Here is a 26,026-nt window from a genome sequence, read left to right on the forward strand (position 1 = left end):
ACTGTTTTTATTTCCGTTATAGGAGGCTTTATGTGCCGCTTCAAGCATTGCTACTAAGTGCAAGCAACCTCTATTTTCACCTCATCAGAAATGTGAGGTCACTAAACTTTTACCAAGTGTGAGCAGAGAAACCTTGACAGAATGGTCCCTGACTAAGATTCAGCACAATAACCTCTACTTAGCCCACAAACATAAACATAGAACCCCATGAAAGCCCTTTGGAGCAACTTGTATGAATAGCACATTGAAAGAGGTCAAAAACAGACCCCCTCACACCTTACTGTTTGGCTTTTGAATAGCGATCTGCAATTCAACATTGTGAAAAAATAATACAATTATTCCAGCCCTTGACGATATCGGAAACTATAAAATACAGGAAAGGCAACAATTCTTCACAAATTGAAGATTGTGTACTCCTCCCGGTTCAATTCTACCGCCCGGAATTATTCCAGCAATACATTTATAACGGTACAAAGCATTAGAGCTCCAAATTACTTTAACCTTCCAAGTTAATTTGCGCAGTCATTTAAGTCTTTCAACAATAACAACAAAAAAAAAAAGAAATTTAAATAAATAAAAATAAAAAACAGTAAACAATAATCACATTTCCAAAGGCGGGGAAGAAAATGAACCATAACAAACTGAATAAGCCAACTGCCATTTTCTTTTAAATCACCGCTGGTTCCCTCTCATGCTGGGCCTAACCATCCATATCGCGATTGCAGCGGGGACTTTACCTCTTGTTGATGGGCTTCTCGTCCTTGTCGTAGGGCCGGACGAACCACTTCCCGATGCGGGCGAAGCCCCGGTTCATGAGGCAGCGCTCCAGCAGGTTGTGGATGGCCTTGAAGAGCAGCGTGCGGCACTCGTACGTCAGGCCGCTCTCCCACACACCGTCATCTTCACCTGCGGGAAAACGGGCGGGCACGAGGTCAGAGCCGTGGGGAACGCCGGACCGGCTCGCTGGCTAACCCTGCGCCTTCACGATTTCGTAGCGCTTTTCAGGAACGCGGGCAGACCGCAGAGGCCACTCCCTGCTCAGCCTATCACTACGGCGAACAGGAACGCGGTCAGACCCCCGTGACCAGCCAAGTCCCCGATGCACAGAACATTGATTCATACAGCTGTACGTTTACGGAGGTCAGTGGCTTGGCTGAAGGGTACATCGACGGTCTCTCAGGGGATTAGTCCCCACATTCACCCCCCTGTAAACTGACCCGCAGCCAACGCCAGCGAGGTCCGTGCTAAGGGCTCTGTGTCAACCTAAGTTTAACCTTCAGAGAAAGCACAGGCAGCCAGCTCCCAGGATAAACCAGCACATCCATCGTGAGAACTGAGTGAATTCAACCACAGGGGTCTGTCCTGTAGAGCCATTTCCAGGTTTATTAACATCACTATTCATAAAACAACAGCAGCGTTAGAGGTTTGGCTTGGGTTAAAGATTAGATACATGCATTTGTGACTACTGGGTAGAATTATAACCCCATTCATACGTCTCAGCCACTGCAAGTGTGCACCACGTGCTACGAGTCTGAAGTCTCATCTGTAAAACTTTACGACCATCTCCAGTTCCGTCGGCAAAATGCATAAACATAAAGTGTTCTCACAATTTCTACAACAAACACGGCCAAGGTGTAATCCTACAACAGCAGCTTTGAGAAAAAGTGTCAGCAATGGAGAACTTCCAAAGTCACACATTTAACTTAAACCAACATTTTGATTAGCAAGGAGATGGCTTCCTCTTCCAGGTGAAATATATGTCTGAAGCCTGGTAGATTGTGTCCAACATTTCACTGCTTAAAGGGGGTAGAATGTAACACAGGCCCTGAGTGAGACGGGCACCATGTGAAATCGTGTCAGCCGTGATGTAAAATATCACCCATTAGCAGGGCGGGAAGAAACTCAACCAAACTCCCCGAAACGGTAACGCACCGTTCCTTTCCACAGCCCGTCCCCAGAGGAGCATCTGAACCAACATGCTTGGCATACTTCAGGGGCTCCTCCTTCAGAAGGGCCCCAGGGCCTTCCACCGTGATTGCCTGCCGATAAGGAATTCAGATCCTCGGTCTCCAAAACAGCAAAACAAAGCTGCCCTTTCGCCCCTTTCCAGTGCCCTGGGCTGGTAGAGCTCGCGGGCACAAAAGCCGAGAGACTGAATTAAGAGTGTGCGGCTATGAGCGGGGCTCCAAAAACAAAACAGAAACAAAATGAAAAGCAGGCCGGTAACCATCGCTGCAAACACTGCGCTAACGCTAACAAAGCCGTCGTGTGGTTACGTCGAGAAACAGGAGCAGAGGCTTCTCAAGTTTCATTGCTGGCTTCGTGTCAGGGGAGAAAGCCGTCCGGTTCAAACAGCGCGTTCACTCAGGAGTTAGAAAGCCCGCTTACACTTACACCAACATGGAAGCAAAAATTAGGGGTCTCCATTAAACAAATAAAAAAACAGATTCAGTAGCACATTAGTGCATCCCAATTAGTAGATGTGCAGCAAAATTGGACTGCAGAGCCCAGAAAGTAAAGGCGGACAACAACCTCCATGAATCTCTGATGCAACATGCTAGCATGCGAGGACATCGACCACGGGTTCTGAGAAACAAGGCTCAGCGGAAAAGAACCTTCCCCAAACCGAAGTCGGTCAAGGTAAATCCAATAAACGACAGTGGCAATCAACACACGAAAATAAAGAGCTGGCTGAATAAACCAGCAAGACATTTCCTGGCAAGAAAGCAAGGATTAGCAGCTTGGTACGAAAGCCCTCGTGGCTTCCTGTGGTTTTATAGGTCTACAAAACAAAACTTTGCCTGCAACACTTAATTTATGAGGGCATTGTTCCCCGCTCCAGAAACGCAACTCATGCCATTTCTGGGCAAGTCCAAAAGGGCTTTGAATGGCTAATGAACCCATTCCTATTCCGATAAGCAGAATGCACAGCACACCAGACCAGAAACGGCACGGAATCCAGAGAGCCTGGTCGGAGGAGGACACACCGTTGGGCGACAGGAGAAAGCACTGCACACGGGAGATAAATAGGCAAAGCGAGAGAATTTGACATTCAAAGTGCGTATGTAGTCAGCTGCTGTATCCATTAGCTTTTGTTATGTGATGAGATTTTACCGCTTAGCACTATTCGCTCTTCGACACTCATCTCCTGACCGCCAGGAATGACACTCCTCACCTGACGGAATGCTCCAACAAAGACAAACAACCGAAAGTTTACTTCTGTGAGGTTTTTGCCTTAAAAACACATTATTTGGTTACACTACGCGAGTGAAAGTACCGTTAGCAAGCTAGTAAATGTTAAACTTGCCAAAAAATGTTTTTCCCAAAATGGTATAATTAAGCATAAAATAGAATTTAAACAATACAATAAAACTCTTCGTTTGTTAATTTCCTTCAATTTTGCAATAAAAAAAGATTCATTAAAGGTTCATTCATGTCTTTATTAGCTCTTTTTGGTTATAGGAGCACACTGTAACAGGGTTGTGCTAGCTGGATCCCAAATATTGAACAACTCTCCATTTTGGATCCTTTTGGATAATATTGTATCAAAATCTGAATTTGCCAAATATTTGTATATACTGTGAAGCCTGAGGTTTACACTCCGATGAACACATGCAGGTGGTGAGGAAAGCCTAACAGCCGATTAGGCACGCCCATAAATCAGCCCCCCACAACACCCTCCAAGGATCCCCCCCTAAACAGTAACCGTGATCAAGGAGTTTGAAAAGAAGAAAAATAAATAAATAAAAGAATAATAATGGAATTCTCCTGCTCCACTGATGGGAACAGATTAACAGCACTCTGTGGTACTGAAACAGCGATAACAGAATCAAAAGCCTTTGCTCCAGCCGTGAGTCTAACGCGGAGAGCTGAGCCGGGAGCGCCAAGCCAACACAAATCAAACAACCCAAGCAATTAGATAAAGTAATTTGACAGTTTCAGAGTATTTTAAAAGTATCCGTGTGGCCTGATCCATTTTGGAAGAATACCACAGAGCATTGTTCTTTTCTGCCCGGCTGCAATAACAAAGCCCTCCTGTTTGGAATGCTTCTACGACACCGCTACTCTGTGAGAGAGTGTAAATCCATCACCGTGAAAACGCAGAGGGACTCGCTCACAAGCCCAAAAACTACATTAACAATGACTCCAAGGCACTCAAAGTACTAAACTAGCTGTGGCTACGCGTCGGGGAGAGAAATTAAAGGGGGATTCCATTTCATATGAAAATTAGCCTAATTGTAACATTTCCTGGCAGTATGTTGGGCGGTTTGACGTATGCCGTGTGGTGGATCGGACTCTTTGGGTCAGAACCAGGGCGGGTTCCTCAGAGACTCTCTGAGGCTCACTGGTGTGCTGAGTAGGGATTGTGCACTTTGGTACAAGATCAGCGTACAATAAAAATGAAATGGGCCCCGATGACCCAACAGCCCACAATTTAATGTGTTGATCACTAAAAAGCAAGTTAGTCTCAGAAAATGTGTTCTAACCGTCCACCAAAAGCCTGAGAAATGGAACCCAAAGTTGAACAGGACAGAGAAATGCAACCAATTTTTTTTTTTTAAAGTGGCACTCTTAGACCTATATATAAACAAGGTTAGCGACAGCCAAAACAACTTGAAAGGAAGTGTTGCTTTGGCAACAAAGGTACCAGTGTACTAGTGATCAATGAAGACAAAACGCTATAATAACATACAGGCAGTCATCTGAATGACAAAAAACCACAAGCAAAAAACGCATGGAGCGAATTCATAAAGAAAAATATGAACGTACCACAAGTTCACTAGTACCACAGCCAGCCAACTACTGTTACTTAAAAATAAAAACATTTTTAACAAGGCTTCACGTGACATCTGGGGTTGGCATGTAAAGTCATTCACAGCTGCTCCTGCCCAATAGGACTGGAAGGTTCACCGGAACCATCACTGCTCCAGAGAACAAGCTCCCTTGTATGAGAGAAGAGTTAGTGAAGAAACACGTGTGGTGGGACACATCTAAACTTCACGCCGTCACATTGGCGTATTTCAGAAGAATGGGCTTCTGTGCAGCTCCCAATACGGAAAATAAAAACACCAAAATATGTATAACGAAAGCAAAAAAATCTGACGTCACTCTGTTTTTGGAGTGGGCCGTCAGTCGAAAAAGACTGTGCTGGAAGCCTCCGGGTCGGACAGCAGAGGTTTTTGGGCAGGGCAGACAGGTTTTTTGTGAAGCGGTTCCAGCAGCAGATGACAGTAGACGGTGTGTGAGCGGGAAACAAGGAGGATAACTCCTTTCACTGTTCCGGAGGTCCCAAAGCCCCCTGGGCTATAAGCGCCGTTCCAGGGATCCTCCGACGCTCCCTGGCCCCAACGCTCTCGGGCTCCTCCCACGCTCCCGGGCTCCTCCCACGCTCCCTGGCCCCAACGCTCTCGGGCTCCTCCCACGCTCCCTGGCTCCTCCCACGCTCCCGGGCTCCTCCCACGCTCCTGGGATCCCTCCCCCCCCTGAATACTAAACAGCAAAAGCAGTAATATGCAGAAAAACACACGGGTGTTACATTACACACCCACACCGTTGCAGAACACCGTGTGCCTCCGAGAACGCCTCTCACCATCCCGGTCTCATCCTCGCCTAATTCTCAGCCCAAAACACCGTGTTCCCTGCCCCCCCCCTTCCTACAAACATTTCAGACTCCGGCTCCCCGCTCCGGCGGGGACACACTGGCAGGGCTCCAGGTTGTTCAGCCTCCTGCTTCCTGCCCGTTTCAGTCACGCCGTGCGATTACAGCGGCTGAGGGAAGACCGGGGGGCGGGGGGTCTACTGACCGCGCACTGGCCCTCAGAGTGAGCCTGAGATCAGGGGCGGGAGGAGGCCCGGCGGTTGGGGGGGGGGGTGTCACGAGATAACCGACTTCACGTGCTCATGCCTTCTTCTCCTTCACATAACTCCTCCGCGCTCCGCGCTCCACAAAAACCTGGCGGGTTTCGCTCTTCCCGTTTCCAGCCGTTTGAAACCGGGCTCTGACGGCGGTCGACTCGCCTGTGCGGCGGTGATGATGTACTCTGAGGTACCAGCCGGGGGAAGGCAGCGCGACAGAGCGCACTCCTGAAAGGCCCGCCCACGAGCCGTGCCGGGCGTCGAGGAGAGCGATGGGAGGCGCGGGCCCACCCGCCGTCGAAGATTAACTGCCTTTCAATGTTTTTAGATTTATACACCCGATTCCTGTGATTAACAGCCTCTTAACATTTCATTTACTTACTTTCTAAGATTAACAGCAACCCGGATTCAGTTCACCGGCTTTCTAAGATTGATATCCATCTAAATGCAGTTTACCTGCTCGCCAAAACTAGCCGTACGGATTCACTTTGCCGGCGTTCTCAGATTAAAATCCATGGAAAATCTATTTCTTTCCAACATCTTTCTCCAGTTCGCATGCATTCTAGCAGGTCTTAAATAAAAGGCATCTTCTCTGCTTTCTAAGAAATTCTGACCTTTAGCAAGTCAGCGCTAATTTTCTTTTGTAAATAAACGGAACCAACACAAACTCGTTTAGCCAGGTGCATTCCCGACCAGTGACGGTGTGTAAACGGGCCACTGATCAGCCATGGAAAACGTTTCCGGGAATTTCAGAAAGCTTCCAAGAAATTCCGGAAAGTTTCGTGAATTTAGCCAAAATTTTCCAATCCTTTACAACCCAAGGAAGGAGGACGGAGGCCCTTACCTATGAGCTCGTGGTGGATGAGGTCGGCGAAGTTGGGGTCGTCGCCCCACCAGAAGAGCCAGAGCTCACGGCGGCCGGGGGTCTGGTGCCGCCGCCACACGCTCAGCACGTCCGACTTCAGGCAGCGGCTGAAGCTGCACAGGATGGGGTCCTCCTCCGTCACCGGGAAGAGGATGGGGGCCGAGGAGGGGCCCTGCCACACGAAGCGCTTCCATTTTATCCCAGTCAGGTCAGCCTGCGGGAGAGACGGGAAGAGAATCAATCAACTGTGAAGAGCAGCAATTCTGGAACGTTTTTATTTTCTAACGGTTTCATTCTAAAAATCAGTGTTCTAGAACCATCGGCATTAGAATGTTCAGATACGAACATTCTAAGAGCGTATCTGTGATGTGTCACCTTGAGGGGTTGAGGAAGCAGACGGACTGAGTGAATGAGACCGTGTGAGTGGACAGAACTGTGAGAAAATGCAGGTGTACTTGTGAGTGACAGCACAACTGTGCGAGTGAGAACGAGTGATCTGGAGAGAGCGTGAGCACGGCCGCAAGTCAGAGAACAACAGCAGGCGAGAGAGAGACAATGAGACCGAGCAAACACGGGTCAGCTGCGCTTTTAACAGTACGTAAACACCTCTCCAATGCACTGCTTACAGAGCAGCTGCTAATCCTCTTAGGGAATTCATTAATACACAAACCGCAGAACCCTGCCGGCAAACACCTTTTCACCCCAAACAGAGGCTCTGTGTCACAACCTCAGTCGAAGGCACACAGGCAATGTATGAAAAGGGACGAGCACAAAAAACATGCATGTTTCCTGGTGACGCTCCTATGGCACGGTGCCGTCACGCAGGGAGCACGCGTGAAGCTCCCGTCGGCGCGGCGGCCCTTCGGGGCGCTCAGCTCGCGCGTCCGGCGGCAGCGAGCCGTGAGCAGCGAGCCGTGTCACCGTCTAGCGGTTTACATAACGCGGCACAGGCCGTAGCCGTGGAAACGGGGCATCCCAATATGGCGGCTGCCGGCGGCCGGGCGAGATCCCGTCTGCGCGGTCGGAGCTGAACAGACCTGCCCGGCCGGTACGCCGCACGCCACCGGGAGCGAGAGCGCTGCTACAGATCCTTCCGGAAGAGAGAAAAAAAAAAAAAAAACAACAAAAAAAAAAACATCCCGATGACAACACTGCTGCAGAAAAGCATGATTAATTAAACCTGGTTCTTCATGGGCCTGCCCCCGCTCGCTAGGCTAGGTTAGCACAGGATCACAAGCCCAACTGCCAGTCAAGGTGTGAAATAAACACCAGCCGAACGCTGGTAACATTTTGACAGCTCGTGAGGTTATTAGGCTCGAGCAGCCTCTTTGGCAGGTAGCCAAGCCGGCTGTGTGCTATTGTGAAAGGTGCAGTGAGAGGCGGCCGATTTTGAGAATCCACAAGCCACTCTGGCCAGCGGGTGGAAAAAAGTTACATTTCTGCCCTGCTGCAAATCTGTTTTTATTCTGCCACACCAGTATCCATGTGTGCTCACTGCAATACAAACAGTGACAGGGAATGAACCTTCATCTTGTATTGTGCCAGGGAAGGCTATCATTAATGAATGCAACAACTGATTTGTTAGTGCAATAGAAATTGCACCCACTGATGCAACATTACTTAACTGCCAGACTGCCATTGAGGCATCCTTCTATTTATTACAAATTAGCTTTCGCCGCTCATGATAAAGTATCTGAAAACTGAAGAAAGCCCACAACTGTAGATAGACTGCAGTTGTGTTTGCATATGTAAAACTCCCAAAACACCAGGTATGCACACATCACAAGTAGCTACAAAACCATACAATAGGAGCAAACCATAATGAGCAAGGTCAAAGTCTGAGGGTAGCGCACTGGAGGTAGAATCTGCCCTGCGGGATCAGCGGGGGAAAAAACAACAACAAAACACAGCGTCCTGCACCTTCTGAGCAACTCGCTTTAGCCAATCAGAGGCAATGGTCTTCCGTTAGATACAAAAAAATAAACAATTAAACACTAGCGTGATAGGTCCATTGACAGCCACCGAGTTAACATTCCCGCAAACGCCGCTTCGAACAGAAGGGGCTGGGTAAGCGTAAACACGCTTTAAGGAGCGGGAAAATGATCTCCGCAGGCTCGTTACGTCGGTCTTAACCGACAGGTTCAGCTCTCGCACTTGAAACAGAAGCACCTTTCGAACCGTCTGTTAGTGATTACACTGCGCGCAGTCACCTGGAATTTGCGAGCAACACCTGTGCAGAAGATTCCAAAGAACGAGTCAGAAACCTGGTAATTACGCAGCTGCCAGTAAAACGACAAACAGCTTTTATTTTTTTTAAAGATTTGTTCCAACAGACCTGATGAACGGACTAATGTATTCTGACTCATTCAAGTGCTGAAACTACAAATTAGACCAAGCAACAACAGAAAACGGGGAAACTATGTCCTATTCCACTAACAATTCTCTTGAATAAACAAGAACTGTAGGTTATTCTGGCCTTAGCGAGAAATAGGCATTTTAAAAAATGGATGACAGAACCTTTACCCCCAAGTAAAAATTAAAAAAACTCATTTCAAAAGGATCGCTTTCAAGTAGACATCGTTTTCTCTAGTTAGCAGACGACTGCAAATCTTCTTCTCTACTTAAGACCACAAAATGCATAGTTGGGATCTTAGGGCTCGTGCACAGTGTCAAAACCACAGACGTTTCAGTTTCCGTGCGTCGGGGGCACATACATTGTATTTACCTCCTGCACCTCCAACGTTAATGTGAGTACACGCTTCGGCGTTACACCAGTTTCACAGCTGTTCGCATGCGCAGTCACATCTCCCCACATCTGGACTCCCCCTGCACTCCCTGGCCTTATTCTGAGACGAGTAACAGGTGATGTTCTCAAATCATCTTAGTCATATCCACCCTTTCCAACTGCAAGCAGCTTACTCGAAACTAGCATATTTGCATGAGCAATCTCTCTCTAACCCCATGTTTGTTCCTCAGTTCAACGTATAATCACGCAAGTCATTGTCGTGCATGCCAGTTGCTGTCTTTCCCGTCATTTGTCCATTCCTGTACAGAAGCCAGAAAGCCTCAGTGTTCCAGTGTAAACATTCCAAACTATTGTGGGGGGGGAGGGGGGGGGTGCGCAAATCGTTTTCTCAATAGAATCGATGCAACCCATTTCTTCATTTCAACTGGCCTTCAGTTAAACCCAACTACCCTTAAAACAAACTAGCGACAATAAAATAAATGACTGGGGAAACATAGCAAGCTGCTGACCAGGCAACATATTGTCTAGGATTATTTGTGCGATAATCTGATCGGAGCAATCGACAGTTCGACGCAAAACCAATGGACAAGACAAATCAACGTGGCGTAACGGTAGCCTAGTGAAACCCGCAGCCACATTTCCTAAAACAGTATCTCCAATTTCACGTCCAGTTCAGGATTTCCCATTGGAGTATTCCTCTACTAACGGTTGTGATAACCATGTGTCTTTTCGTTTGCTGACAAGTTTCAGGTCGATAACATTGGTTCACTCGTTTTAAGAGAAAATGCACCAATATATGCGTGAAGCTGCTTTATAAAACCACCTGCCTCAGAGGGGTGGAAATAGCCCTGACTTGGAGAGGGGCCAGAAAGCGATGTTCCCTGATACAATGTTTTCAGTGTAGTGTACAACCTCTTGCGCAACAGCTGAAGCCATACATAAACAAAGATAGTCTCAGCACAGTGGAAAAAGCCGACCGCCAACATCTAACTGGTGTTAGCGAAATGAACTGCACACACATTCGGCCACAAACGGCACGAAAACAAAATGCCTTTGCAGTTCTCCGTTGGCTAGATTAGTATGCATTGTTATGAGTGATTAATGCATTCGTTTTGCTGCCAATTTAGCGTGAATATAATTTCGTCTAACGTCAGCTAAATATGAATTGCAACGATGTGCGACTTCTCGGTCCATCTGGCTCCAATACACAGCATAATTCCGTCGCCGTTGGTGTTTTGCTGGGTAACACCAAAAATAAAGCGAGGATCAGACAGAACTTTCCAGTCCTGGCTAGCAAACTAGGCTAAATCCGGACTACTCCGCCGAATAAGGAAGCTGTGTTGTGTGGTGCTAGCTAACGTTAGCTTAACTTTCTAGCCTTTCAGACCACATAATACTAGCCAGCTACACTGTTAGCTGTCTGGCAACTAATAAATAGCCTAGCTACGCAAATGCTAGACCAAGTTACGCAGTGACCGACTACTCACTGGCGTTGCTCAATCTGGACATATTAACTAATGTTAGACTACCTCGCTAACGTTACCTACTAGCTACCTCTAATCGACTAATGGCGAATGTTAGCAACCTTAACAAAAAAACATTTAGCTAGCTTGTAGCTAATGTTACGAGCGAACTTGCTGACGTACGCGAATTGGTTGTCATCAAATAATCAAAACCACGACAAAAATGATCACCTAGCGAATGTGCTTCAACGTCCATCCTATGGCTAGAGCTATCCGCAATGCTATGCATACTAGCCAGGATTGCAAGCAACACATCGTTTCCTCAAACTAGCGAGGTTCCTAACCAGCGAGCTATCCCCTGACATGAAATTAGGGCCAGCAAAGCTCAACTTAAATGATCACAGCTAAGTTGACTAATGTATCCTTGGTCTAGCTAGCAAGTGATTAAAGAGGTGGCATTGTTGAATCCCTTACAATAAACGGTTTCTTCCAATCTTTTTTCCTTTCAAATGTAGCGGACTAAACTAACACAGCAAAATGTTCCGAAGTCTGGTAACGTTAAGATAGCGTTAACGTTTGCTAAACCCTTTCCTTGACGAAAATTACAGGAATTTGACCATTTTACAGCCACCCACGCTCCTCACAAAGCGAGGAAAAAACTTCAGTTCTAGCCAGCTAACATTAGCTGCTTGGCTAGTGTCGAGAAAATATTGCTTGATCAGCATGCCAACAAGACTCTTGAAAGCTTCAATATCACTGGAACTGCTAGCTAGCCAACTACAAATCAGATACACACTAGAACAGCTGGCTAAATGGCCAGCTAGCTAGTTTAGCGAAGTACGAAACAAGCAACATCGCGTACGAAGTGGACAACTATTCGCTTTTTATTGCACAGTATTATTCAACCTGCCGGCCAAACCAATGAAAGCCAAACATATATTGAATCATATGTCTAATGTTTGGATTGCAACACTCAACAGGCCAGAGCCTGTGCTCGTTTCGCCGTAAAGCTACCTAGCTAGCGCTGGCTAGTTAAAAATGGCTTCTTTAACGTTAGTTTGAGCTAGAAGCTAAATGTCTTACCAGGCAGAATAGGTTGGAGTGGCAGTCCTCCAGGCTGGCCCCGTTTGGTACAAAGCAAGAACTCATCCTTTCACTGTGTGAACGAACGATCCATCATTCCAGTTCCCAAGAAAGTAAGAATAATTGTAAACAGTATTATTCTATAGTTGAATAAGCTATGATGAAAACGTCTACACAATCCAATCGGTTGGGGAATGTAAGCTAGCTAGCAAGCAAGCTAGCCAGCTAGCTATAAAGCTAGCCAATTCAACACCCCCTCGATTTTCTCGCTTTCTTCAGCAAATATTTCAGCTGTTAGAAAATGAAAAACACCGCAACCCCCGCATCGTAAAACTGTTCAAACGTGTCGATAAGTTAAAATCCGAAAGAGGCGAAAACGCTCTTAAAACAAAAAGGAAAGCAAAGAAACAACTCTCCCCCTCCCCCTTTGCTTAAAATACTCTCAGGTTTTTTTTTTTTTAATGTATCCCTATTCCTCCATCGTCACCGGGTAAGAAGGAATTTTAAAAACATATTTTAAAAAATCGACCTAAAACAACAGTAGGACTATATTTCTCGGGTCATTTTGACCATTACTATTCAGACACTGTTCCTGCTGGTTCCAATTGAATTCATGGATTCCTTTCTTTAATGGCGGCCACAGGGACAACTCTGTCTCCCAGACCCTATTGGTTCATTCGTGGTCATGAGGGGCGTAATAATACTGTAACTGATGGCTATTGCCGCCAGAGCAAGTGGCGCTACTGAGCATCCAGACCACAGCGAAAACTTACCAGCTTTAGCAAACTGTGCTCCACCTAGCGCTCTAATCTAAGAAATGTACACCTTTTACACAGATCCTACTGTATACACAGTAAGAGCGTGGTTCTCCGTCGCTATTCTTGAAAGCATCCCTCCGGATTGGCATGGACATCAAATTATCAGTGATTTTTATAACGTTTTTTTCCAGGATTTAAAATGACCAGAATATTCATTATTAGTTTAGTTGTGCAACATTCCGCTCCAACGCAGGAATACGATGATAACCAGACTTTGAATGTCTGACTGGGAATTTGGCTCAGACGCCGAGGAACACCTTGTGCACTAAACGGCAGGGAACCTTAAATGACCTCAGTTGGTGTGCTGAAGCCAGATGCGGGAGATTAGACCTCTTACGGCGTTGTGTCCTAATCATTACACCTGGGCATTGGCTTTTCTATCGGGTCCACGGGGAAGAACTCCCCCTGCTGGCTGGCAACCCACCTACAGTATTATTTACATGACCATCATCATTATCATCGACATAATAATAATAATAATAATAATAATAATAATAATAATAATAATCGTCGTAGTAGTAATAGTAGCGTAGTAGTTGTAGTAGTGGTAGTTTGTTGTCATGGTAGCTATATGCCTATTAGTAGCAGTAGTAGCTCTACTTATATGATATCTCATTGAATACCTTTGCAAGGTGTACCCGTGTAATTAAATACTCATGAAATTAAAGAAAATACGCCTGGAATCATAAACAGTTGCTACACACATAGGCATCGCACGCCCAATTTACAATTAGGGGACTGTCTGATCTAGAAATGTAACTATGTCTCAAACATGCCATTAATTACATCAATATTACGATAGAATAATTCTAAGACATCGCGGACATAATGTGATTACAGTGATACATAAAATGCTTGTGTTTTATAGGCTATTGAAGATATGACAGAAATAGTATATATTAAATATTGAACGAAGGATTGATCGGTTCAGCTTTTGCATTTGATGATGACTGGAATTAATTATTAAAGTTTTGCTGTAACCGGTTTAGCAGAATACCTAATTGGATTTGCCTGGCAGCCGCAGTCCATTTGCCAAATGATTCCGCGGTTAATTACAGTTAAGCAGCAATTTCAATCTCTCATCAGCGCGCACACCACCGCCCACTTTTGAACAAATCCCGTTTATCCTGTTTCAGAAACTGAGCGGGTGACCTTCGACAAGAGTACATGCATGTACGGTATGCTATCAGTTATGGAGGCATTACATGAGTACTTCAAAAGCTTTCTACCAATCAATAGCCTAATTGACCGCGCATGAAAGCGTTTTGGTTGCTTATGTTAAAACTGCACTGTTAATATAAAGGTTGTGGAAGAGTCAATATTTGTGGGACCCAGTTGAAAACAAAGCTCTTGGATGTCAAGGCGCAACTGTGGTTGGGCGATGGGGGGGGGCACCAAAGTTGATAACCACTGCGCTAGGACGAATGCAGATTCTCCATTCTAACATTCATCTATGCTGTTGTGCCGGGAGTGGATTCTAGAATTAAGCCGAAGTGTTAGTTCGATCGTGAATGATTGCAGACTCGTTTCTTCTCCCTGCGGCGTCTCCTTCTGAGGCCGCGGTTTGGATTGAGAATGGGCCAGACTCGTCCTGTTCTCCTCGTGTGAAACGCTTGCTGCGCTTTGAGTGGAGAGACCTTTACCAAGAGCCAGCCTGGGAGCCAGTGACCAGAAATAACTCCTTTCAACCATTTGATTGTGTCATAGGAGACTTGACAGCGGGAACTCTGTGGTAAGCCTACGGGCTGGCTGAGTCACTGCGTGCTGCTGTTTCTGTTAGATTTCACATGAATCATCAAGCGATACTGTTGGTGATTTCGGAACTTAGTTTGCCTCGGGTTACATTAGCTTATCTCAAAATTATTTATTTCAAATTTTGTTTTAATTTGTACCGCCTGCAGGACCCAAGAGACCTACTATTGTATTTACAATGGAACAGCATAAAATGCATGTTGGGCAATGGAAATTCGAGAAATAAAGTACTTTTGGTCTTTTGTTGTTTTTGATTGGACAGAAGCTGCGTTGCAGAGTAAACATTGTGGATGAGGCTCAAGTTGCATTTCTCTCATGAAAAAATAATATCTCCATGCTTTTCCCATGCTCTAGTCTTGGTATGGTTGGGAACAGAGTGAATGTTATTTATTTATTTTTTATTATAAAATTTTCCATGATGAAAATCCTCCAACAATCAGGAACAGTGGGATTTATGAGATGAGAGTACCAGCCACAAAGTAAAATTGAACAAAGAGAAACTAAAGATGTGGGTGAGAGGAAGGATTTCAAATTGAATGGCTGGTGGCCATTAGTTGCTGATGTGGACAGTGTTTGCAAACTGAGAGCAAAAACATTTTTTTGCTTGCTGTAAATGTACAGCAAGCAACAGGTACCAATAACCCTCCAAAGTTATCAGTACCCTTGAAGATTTTATAAAATAAACAATATAGGAAATGGGCCATGTTCAATTATACACTCACCAAGCACTTTATTAGGAACATTTTTACTTTATCACACCTACTTATTCATGCGATTATCTAATAAGCCAATTGTGTGGCAGCAGTGCAATGCATACAATCATGTAGATACAAGTCAGGAGCTTCAGTTAATGTTCACGTCAACCATCAGAATGGGGAAAAAATGTGATCCAAGTAATTTTCACTTGATTATTGGCGGCAGACTTGAGAATCTCAGAAATTGCTGTAATATAGTGTGTGTGTATTTTCACACGCACTAGTCTCTCGCACAGAATGGTGCAAAAAACAAAAATAATCCAGTTAGCGACAGTTCTGCAGACAGAAACGCCTTGTTAAGAGGTCAGAGGAGAATGGCCAGACTGGTTCAAGCTGACAGGAAGGTGACAGTAACTCAAATAACCATGTGTTAAAACAGTGGTATGCAGAACAGCATCTCTGAGCACAACACAACACATCAAACCTTGAAGTAGATGGGTGACAGAGGCATCGATTGTAAAGCTTTGGATAAAAAAAAGCGATGAAAATGCAGTCCATTAACAACTGCCACCGCAATGCTTCCAAACTCTGCTCACAATAGCGACTCCCTGTGGTCAAGGACTGTGGACTGTGGTCTGCCAGTTGCAGCTGTGTCCTGTAGCTGTCATCCTGTACCCCCTCAGAAAAAAAAAGGGTTCTCCGGCTGGTCTCCATAGAGGTTCTTTAGTTCTTTCCGGAACCCTCTATCATAGGTGTGAAGTGTGAACACTCCCAGACAAAGAGCCCTTTACAGCTGTATGGAATCACAGGTTCGTTTTTGAACCGTTTTCTGTCTGAGAGTGTACTGCCGGGGGTGGCGCAAATCCCAAACCCATTTGCAGCGACGGTGAGAAACAAGCACCCTGGAACGGCCCGTGTTCGGAGATTCACGGTGTTTCAGCGGCAGCTCAGTATCCTCTGCGCCTTTTTGTTTTCAGTCAAAGACGATACCCGGGTGTGTTCCTTGTTGCCTTGTTTGTCTGTCCTCGACCGAGGACCACAATGGAAGCAAGTCTGTGACTTTATTGTGTTTTTATCCTTGATGAAGTTTGAGATGCATGTCCTCTGTTCCATGTATTCTTGGAACTATACATTGAATAAAATCAATCAATCAATCAATCAATCAGTGTTGGTATACTGCACACTGCTGCGGGGAGCGCCTTTTTGGGCTGAGCCTGAGTGCTGGGGGAAAACGCTGCGTGGGCCTTCGCTCTCGGGAGACTCCACCTCGCCGGGGATGACACCGCGCCGGTGGACCGCTCACGAGCCAGCGGGACGGTGACATTCATTAATATCGCGCATTAAAGGGGGAGATTGAAATACGGAGCTCACAGCCTAATTGTTCCCTCTCTTCTTTGAAATGTTTCGCGCTACACAGTGACACATCTCTGACCATTCATTATCATTACCCAGTCTAGACTGCCGAGCACAAGTAATATTATATTCCATATTTCACATAAAGCCTTTTCAAAGTATGTATCCCGAATGCTCCGGTGAGCCTTGCAGTTCTGAAGGTGTTATTATCAAGCTCAAAGAACACTATCCTGAAATGAGAATAAAAGAGTCTCGCTCTACTTTCCACAGAAAAACATATTATTATTATTGATACACAACCAACATATGCACAAAGTAAATGTGCAAACTTATGATTATTGGTTTCGCATAGTTTATGCATTTCTCCACCTTGAAGCACTTTTGTTTGGTATTTTTTCAAATGTGCTCCAGTTTCATTTTATCATAAGTGTTCCATTTTCATAGGAAAATAAGTGAGCAAAATTGTTCGAGATTAGTGTACTTTCTTAAATTGGACCAGGTACTGCCAGAGACTTTTCGGAGGAAAGTTTTCAAAATTGTCTCAAGTTGGACCTTACCACTTCAAATGCCTCCCTGCTTTTCCTCTCTGAAAGACTTCCAGGGGCCGTTCCACACAATGACAGGCAGGTATGATGCACAGGCACAGAACAACTCCAGCTGTGCTTCCCTTTGAGTGCTCCGGAGCTAGAGAGAAGGCAGACTTCCACCGCTGCTTACAAATTGACTCGCGATACCCACGGAGAGCGGAGGCTGGCTCGGAGAAGCCGGGCTCTTAAATACCGAGCTGCAAATTCCTGGCCTTTATTTATGTTGTCACAGTGGGGCAGCGAGAGAGGCACTTTTTTCACAGAGAACATGAAACGGACGGAGTGGAGAAGCCCGGCCGTAAAGCCTTCAGCTGACGAGACGCTGCGGCAGCGAGGCGGAGGCGCGGCTGGAGCCGTTTCCTCGCCGCCTTCATCCATCTTTGGAGAAGTCTCAGTCAAAGACGATACCCGCGTGTGTCGGTATACTGCACACTGCTGTGGGGGAGTGCCTGAGTGAAGCACTTTCTCCTACCCCACAGAAACACGCCGCAGTCAGCAGTGACGGTCAGGACTCAGTCCTGTGCCGTGGGGGGAGAGACACAGTGTGTAGCTGGTTTCCCCCATCCAGGGGCCCCTCCACCTCCATGCAAAGTGTGATCCAATTCTCCATACAGGCTTCAGTGGAGAGAGTGTCGCGTGTTTACATAGATGGCCCTTTTTATTTTTTATATATTTTTTACAAACATTGTCATAAGGACCATTTAGGAGAAACAGAAGGGCAAACACCAGGCCTGGACCCCCAAAAAGCAAGCACATTAGGGACGAATACCCTCAAACGGGGTTGAGAAAAAAAGTATTGCAAGGAATTCAGCTATATAGAAGCTTTGCTGGCCGGCCTGGTGTAAAGTCAAGGTAGAATGGACCTGTATCTACGTCCCTGGGTTGAGCTGGTTACAGTCAGGGAGGTATATCGTGCAGTGTGAAGAGGCAGGGTGATGCTTCTGCGGCACCAGGCGACGTGGGGAGAAGAGCGGTGCGTGTAAACTGGCACCAGCCGTGATTAAGGCTCCCATAAACAGTCGTAAAATTAATCGAGACGAGGGATACTCGCACTCGCACGCTCTGCGATACCTGCCTGCCAGCCAGCCGCTGAGAGGGCCCGTATTTGGAGACCCGCTCTTGTTGACTTTCATAAATCTGGACGGCGGGCGCTGGGGGGGAAACGCTTGTTTATGTGGCTCAGAATATCCAGCGCTGGGCTGACCGGCGCGTTCGGCAGTCAACCCGCCCCGCCAACTGCAGGCTCATCGCTCAGCGCTGAAATAAAATACGAAGGCATTCCTCAGGACGCCACCTGTTCCACGGCTCTGCAGAGAGACACGCGCTCGTCTGTGTGTACGAGACGGCCTCGCCCGGGGAGAGCAGACTGCTGCACAATCACAGCCCCGGGGTGATGTCACCATCGCGCAGCTGTCAGTGTTCATGGCTTTTTATTATTGTTGTTGTTGTTGTTGTTGTTGTTGTTGTTGATGTTGTTGTTTTGGTAAGCTACGCTGTGGCGGTCCAGAGCATGCGGCGGACGGTTCAGCTGTTGTCTAAGAGAGTTGAAATATCCTTCATAATCTTATGATTGTTAATCAACTGTGCATCTGTGTGAGAGTGAGTGTGTGGGTGAGAGCAAGTGTGTGTGTTAAGAGTGTGTGTGAGAGAGAGTGTGTGTGTGCACATGCGTGTGTGTGTATGTGTGCATGTGCGTGTGCATGTGTGTGTGTGTGTGTGCGCATGCGTGTGTGTGTATGTGTGCATGTGCGTGGGTGTGTGCGTGTGTACTCGTGCACATGCATGTGCGTGTGCATGTGTGTGTGTGCGCGTATGCGTGTGTGCGTGGGTGTGCACGTCTGTGTGTGTATATGTGTGTGTGCACGTGCGTACGTGCATGCATGTCATGTACAGGTGTCAGTAGGTAAATACTGGGGACCGGTCGAGAGGTCGAGAGGAGAGTCGCTGTAATGGGCTTTGCGATTAAAAGGCTTGGAACCTTTACTCTGTGTAATTGGAGAGGGCAGCAGACCTACAGTCAACTCAGCAGGACTTAGAGAAATTAACCTCTTGAAAGACAGTGATGGAAATTGCTATTCAATCTGATTTATACATGAAAATGTATTGCAGGGCATTTTCTGCAAGATTGATTGATTCAAATCTGAGTGATTGTGTACCCTTGAGCAATGTCCTTAGTCTATCTTGTTATTGCTCTATCCAATGATGGGATTTAGAATATGAGCGATACAAGTTGCCCATCGATGCACTGTTGGGGATACTCCATGGAGGTGGTTTTTGGCTATATTTAAGTAGAAACTCAACAAAGTGAATGCATCAGGAATGGTCAGGAATGGTAAGTGTGTTTTAGAGTACTTAAAAGTGATGTCAAAATGCCTTTGACTTTTCAAATGATTTACATTACGTAGTCTCTGTAGCTTTTTAAAAAATAGGCCACCATCACTTTGTAGTTATAAACCATGATTTCATTTTTATAATTGGGCAGGTTCCCAGTAGTTTGCCTTTCCAGGATGAAAAAAACAATAAGTTAATTAATATATAATTTTATTTTAGAGCAGCGTTTGGTGAATTCCCCTGTGTAGTTTTTCCCCCACCCAGGATGCAAATATTTTCAAGTACACTGGGAGTATCCCCATCACAGCATATTTCACTAAAGATAAAGTTCTTGCCAAAGAAATTCCCCCATTGTCAAACCCATGAGATCTAATGTTTGCACAATATGTGTCACAGATGTGTAGCTAATAATAAATGTGATGCAAAACATGTGAATCTGTTTTTTTTCTTTTTGTAATTAGGGATGTTTGGAATTAAATAGCTCCAGTTCTGGTTGTGGTCAAGCAGATGGTGTAGACTGTGATGCAAAAGTGCACCGAGTCTGTGGTCAAAGGTGAGGAAGCCAGAGGCCACAGTGTACTTTCAATGACATTCACACAGCTAGTAAGCTACCTAAACAATGCACTGAGAACTCAAATGAGTTCTCCGCTTCAACTTTTTAATTGGACATTTATGTACTTTTATTCATCTGTTTGTATTTAAAACCAGTCAGGTTCTGCTCAAGGTTTCTTCCTGTTAGCCAGGGAGTTTTCCCTTGCCACTGTTGCCCTAGGCGTACTCTTGGGGACCGGTTTCTCTGTAAAGCTGCTTTGTGACAAAGGCCCTTTCTTAAAAGCGCTTTACAAATAAACATTTATTAATTGACTGATTGAAGTGCACTTCAAATTTTAGTTATCAATATATTTTTCAAGTAGTTTACTAGCTGAGTGAATGTCATTGAAAGTACACTGTGACGATTGAGTGACTATTCTTTTCTCATCCATTGCCGATATATTCATGGCCTATTCATAGAAGCCACATCACACTGTGTCTGATTAGCAGATTTTAGCTGCGCATTACATTAAACAAAAGCCTTGAACTTTACAAAACCTTGGATCATCATCTCACTTAACACGCTAAAATGTGAAATCAATACCGGTAAACCTTGTATTATTTTATCTACATTCTAAATGCATCTCTCTATCAGATCCCCCGAAGACCCAAGGGCAGCGGGCCAATGACACTGGAGAGGCTATGACTTGCCCGTTTCCATGGTTTCCGTTTTTGTTTGTATCTGTGCAAAGAGCAACAGACTTTTGGCCAAAGCGTCTGGAAAAACACATTCTGTTGTGTTGCTGTCTACAACTAACCCAATCTCCTTAAGACATTATTTCATTAAACGAGATGAAAGGAAACACAGTCTTTATTATATTAGACATGTTGTCACAGTCATAGAGGCGTAGTAAGCGGGTTACCATTAACTGAAACGGAAAAGCTCCCAAAAAGTCCCAAATAGCACTGTTTGATGTACTGACACTTAGCCAGCAGTGCTAAAACAGCCATGTAATGCACACTATTGCATTCGCGCATTAGTAGCGTGTGTCGAGCGTTTCTTAGACAGCGTTCTGTTCTCACGAAAAGCCGTGTCTGCCCCGCACAATGATGTCACTGGGCAGAACGCATGACTCACTGCGCAGTAAATCTCCCGCTGGTTTCTGAGGGATACAGTGCAAACCCACAGCAGCTCAGTTTCTCCTGCCACCAGTGCTTAAACACGCTCAGTCTCTTATTCCCCAAGGGCTGCTGCAGTGGACACCTTCAGTTTAAACGGCACAAATCATTCTGAATCATTTCAGGGAATCAGCAGAAGAAACCGATTTTGGTCAAGCACCATTCCTCAGCCATGGGACAGTTTTAACTGCTCGTTTTGGCAGAGTGGCGATAACACATTAAATGCACATATTTTTGCTGTAGCTCATAGCTCCATGTCCGTTTGTCAGAGAGGACCATAGCCAGCGTTCATCAGTGAGGTTTCCTGTGGAGACACAAGAGCCATCGTGAGCACCACGAAAAAACGTTTACAAGTTTATTTCCGTGCAAAGAGGGACGCATTAATAAGCATAATCTAAAACAGCGCTAACCAACCCTGTTCCTGGAGAGCTACCGTCCTGTAGGTTTTCATTTCAACTCTAATTTGGCACACCCTACTCATTAGCAGCTCAACACGATCTCTAGCTGTTGAGTGAGGAGTGCTTTGTTAAACCTACAGGATGGTAGATCTCCAGGAACAGGGTTGGGCAGCCTTGCTCTAGCTGTTGAATGAGGTGTGCTTTATTGAGCCTACAGGATGGTAGATCTCCAGGAACAGGGTTGGGCAGCCCTGCTCTAGCTGTTGAATGAGGATTGCTTTGTTAAGCCTACAGGGCAGGAGATCTCCAGGAACAGGGTTGGTTATTACTGATATAAAATGAAATGTGCCAGATTTAGCCATAAGTGCTCATTTTCAGGTGTAGTCCCTTGGCAGGTTTATGGAAAAACATATAAATGAATGCAAGTAATGACATACTAGCACATACACAGCAGGGAACACACATAATCAAGTCCCCAGCAAGCACAGAGCACCCCGTGGCACGTAGCTGAACTCTCTTCTTTCAGTGAACATGCAGCTTGCAATGATAAATTTGTAATGATCTGTTGACCTCATAATATTTATGTACACAATATTGATTGGTATGTGTCAGGATCATTTAAATGAAACACTGAAGGGTAAAGTAGTGTATATTCAGTCAATGAAAATTTGGCACGGAGACATCCACAAGTGTTGTTTATGATTCTCATTGTGCTGAATACAGTGTGCATGTGTTTATGATGGACCGCTTCCATCCAAATTTCAAGACAGGACTTAATTTGACCTCATAAATGTGGTGGTGTCTCTAAACACACAGAGATGTGAATGTGTGATTTTCAAATGCGTGTAGTACAAGCATTTCACCCTATGCCCATAATCAGAGGAAATATTTAAGTATAGCTTTCATGAGCTGAATTGTTATTTTCTACATTGGGGTAAAGGGTAAACTGTATAAACATGATATTACTTTAACATCCATCAGAAGACGCCCTCATTCGTGACTTACACAAAAGTGGGTAGAATAAGTGTTCGTAACAGGAATATCAGCAAAACTATAATCTATGCCTATTTCTAATCAATACGTCTAAAGTTAAGTGAACAAACCAACAATTACTATTGCAAACAAGCTTGCATATTTTACACAGTGATACAGAACCTGTAGCATTATTATCCCAAAAGTAATTTGAAAAAGGAAGACAGAGAATAGCTAGTCAGGAGAGACATGGTATTGTCTAAAAAGGTAGGCTTTTATTCAGCATCAGAGGCTGGGGGAGATGGGCAGGGTTTCTGCTGTTCTGACTGCAGTGGGGAGATGGGCAGGGTTTCTGCTGTTCTGACTGCAGTGGGGAGATGGGCAGGGTTTCTGCTGTTCTGACTGCAGTGGGGAGATGGGCAGGGTTTCTGCTGTTCTGACTGCAGTGGGGAGATGGGCAGGGTTTCTGCTGTTCTGACTGCAGTGGGGAGATGGGCAGGGTTTCTGCTGTTCTGACTGCAGTGGGAGATGGGCAGGGTTTCTGCTGTTCTGACTGCAGTGGGGAGATGAGCAGGGTTTCTGCTGTTCTGACTGCAGTGGAAGATGGACAGGGTTTCTGCTGTTTGCTCATGAATCAGAACAGTAAAAACAGCACCTGCAAAATGCTCTCTTTTTGGCTAGCTTTTTGGCCAGTGTCAGGACATTAAAATATACGCAATTAGATAACACGAAAGACAACCTTCATAAGACAATGTAGTTTAAACAGGGAATTAAAAATACCATGCTAGTATTTGGAGTGCTCCTGCATCCTTAGGCTGCCTGGGTCTCTTGGGAATTATACTGCTAGAGGGGTAAGCCACACATCCTTGAAGAGACTTTATTGTACATCCTGCAGTTTCATTGCCACGGGCTCTTCAGAGAGATGGAGTGGTGATGTTCTCATTGGACCATAAGCCCAGCTTCCACAATCCTTTCCACATTTTGCATACACTATGTCTCGCGGTTTCAATGTGAGATGCAACACCTATCTTAACAGCACAGATTGTATTAATCATAAATCAAAGAGCAGAATAGTACAGCATTTAGAGATAATTTCTATCGGCGAATACCAAATTATTTCCATGGCTAGAATTCAAATCAACATGTTTTTTTTCATATCTTTCATTCATGATAAAACGCAAGTGTTAGCCAAGTCTTTTCTTTATTTTAGTACGCAAAGCTCACAGTAAGTGAAGTCAATGCCTTCTCTCAGAGGGCATTTTGAGGGATTTCTTCCTTTCAAGTAGTCTTCATTTCTTGCTTAATTGATGGCACAAGTCCCTTCGTGTCTACAGAAGGACTCTCCTCTAAACCTCTGTAATCCTCTATCCATCCTTCCCTACACAGAGACCTTCTCTCAGTGCCCAAATTCAGTCTCCATCAAATGGTAAATGGTTGGAATTTATATAGCGCCTTTTAAAGAGCTGTACAATCGATACTTTTTATTCACCCATTCGTACACACACACACACACACACACACACACACACACACACACACACACACACACACACACACACACACACCAACGGCGATTGGCTGCCATGCAAGGTACCAGTCAGGAGCATTTGGGGGTTAGGTGTCTAGCTCAGGGACACTTCGACACACCCAGGGCAGGGATTGAACCGGCAACTAGCTGACTGCCAGACGACTGCTCTTACCGCCTGAGCCAATGAGATGACTGCTCTTACCGCCTGAGCCAAAGTCGCCCCATCAACACCGGGGCTCCAGTACACAGATAACTGAATTTCCAGAATTTTCTACATTTCAACAACCGACTAGCCTCACGCAGCCTGGGGATTCATGCTAGAGTTAGCGATTTCTCTCAATGTCCCGGCTAGCTTAATCAAGGACTGCAGGGCTCATAGGGGATTTCAGCACAGAAAAAGAACAGAGGTTTCTTTTCGAGGGAGAGAGGGAAGGAGGGAGGGAGGGAGGGAGAGAAGGGGGAGAATGAGAGAGACAGACATAAAGAAAGAGACACACACAGACATAAAATTAACACTCAAACCTGTTGCAATAAGGGAATATGATCAACAAAGGAAAACGATTTCATCTACAAAAGGATTACCACTGGAAGAAAAAACACCAGAGAAAACACTGTTAAGCCTTTAATCAATTTAAAAAGAATCCTAATTCTCTGTGTTGCGCCTCTCCATTAATGCGGTCAGAGCACATTATTTCAAGCCGGGAATCGAACCAGAACATCCTCCGGGTCTCCCCGTCACCTGGAGACAATACGGACAGCGCCACCTCGCTCACGAACCAACTCGGATCTGCGGCTCGCTCGATCGCGGATCGACGTGTGAGCAGTCTGCCCTTTTGGGGGGGGGGGGGGGGGAGTCAATAGAGCTTTTATCCCGTGGGAGTGAGGGAGTGTCACCGTGAGGAGACACTGCGTGGGAGAGCTCAAGCTGAGAGCACAGGTGAAGAAGAAGAGCTGCTTTGAGCGGAGCTGGAGGTGAGACGATGACGGGGGATGAATGTTGCCTTCGCTCATAACTCACATCATTCACTGACTCGTACACTGACCCGATGAGCACACTTAAAGAAGGGCAAGGAGACGGGATGTCTTACCTATCAATATCGCCATTACAGTGGCTTATGAATTATTGGATTATAGAACCTTAAGTGCAGTCTGCAGTATATTAATAGATAAAAAATAAATAGAGAGATATATTCCAGAGAAATGCCCCGGCAGACTGTCTTAAACAACATCGCTGGTGATATTTACAACCACAAATTTAACATGATATTCAAAAGGTCATTAGATTTCAGATGCCACTAAAAATTCACATCAATACCTACCCGACGTGGCATGAGGGGAGAGTCTGAATATTTTCTGCACTGGTGAACCATCTCTAAAAGCTGCTGTAAATGGTTTAATGAATGGAAACCGGGCTCTGATTACCACTTTAACAACACACTGAAATCCAAATCCACTTTGTCCTCAATTTAGTCAATTCTTCATAACCATACAAACACGTCTTAAAGTACATTTCCCCCAAAAAATGATCAAATTATCATACCAAACTAAAACCAGACCAGTTGCAGACTGTGACTGGGTGCTTCACGGGCAGGCCCAGACAGTGTATCTGGACTGAGAACGACCAGAAGACAATCAGCAATGATAATTGTCCACATAGGACAATAACATGCAAACTCTCTTCCTACTGGAATTCACCGTTTCCCCACACAATGAAGGATAGGAGTGTACAAAGATTAAGGCCGGGTGTTTGTCTTGGAAGTCACGGTGTCGGCTTCTTTGGAATCTTTTTGGGCAGTTCCGTACGTGATTTGTTGGCAGTTTTCGGACGATAACTCAACCTCAATGCAGCTTGCAGTGTTATTGTGCAGT

The 26,026-nt window shown here is 45.4% G+C and overlaps 2 protein-coding genes across 3 annotated transcripts in view; both read right to left on the reverse strand.

Annotated features, from left to right (window-relative positions):
- LOC133107944 (mediator of RNA polymerase II transcription subunit 13-like) overlaps positions 1 to 12,648 on the reverse strand; it is a 69,899-nt gene extending 57,251 nt beyond the window's left edge. For both annotated transcript variants that reach the window (XM_061217280.1, XM_061217278.1), the window contains exons 1-3: positions 12,014 to 12,648; positions 6,701 to 6,935; positions 738 to 906 (exon numbers count right to left, since the gene is read on the reverse strand). In XM_061217280.1, the coding sequence (XP_061073264.1) occupies positions 738 to 906; positions 6,701 to 6,935; positions 12,014 to 12,079 (470 nt within the window). In that variant the 5' untranslated portion in view covers positions 12,080 to 12,648. The remainder of the gene's footprint in view (positions 1 to 737; positions 907 to 6,700; positions 6,936 to 12,013) is intronic.
- Positions 12,649 to 20,933: 8,285 nt separating this feature from the next.
- LOC133108492 (uncharacterized) overlaps positions 20,934 to 26,026 on the reverse strand; it is a 36,002-nt gene continuing 30,909 nt past the window's right edge. The window contains exon 23 of the mRNA XM_061218057.1: positions 20,934 to 21,563. Coding sequence (XP_061074041.1) covers positions 21,525 to 21,563 — 39 coding nt within the window. The 3' untranslated portion in view covers positions 20,934 to 21,524. The remainder of the gene's footprint in view (positions 21,564 to 26,026) is intronic.

The sequence above is a fragment of the Conger conger genome, chromosome 13 (genome assembly GCF_963514075.1).
Source record: "Conger conger chromosome 13, fConCon1.1, whole genome shotgun sequence".
NCBI classification, from domain to species: Eukaryota; Metazoa; Chordata; class Actinopteri; order Anguilliformes; family Congridae; genus Conger; species Conger conger.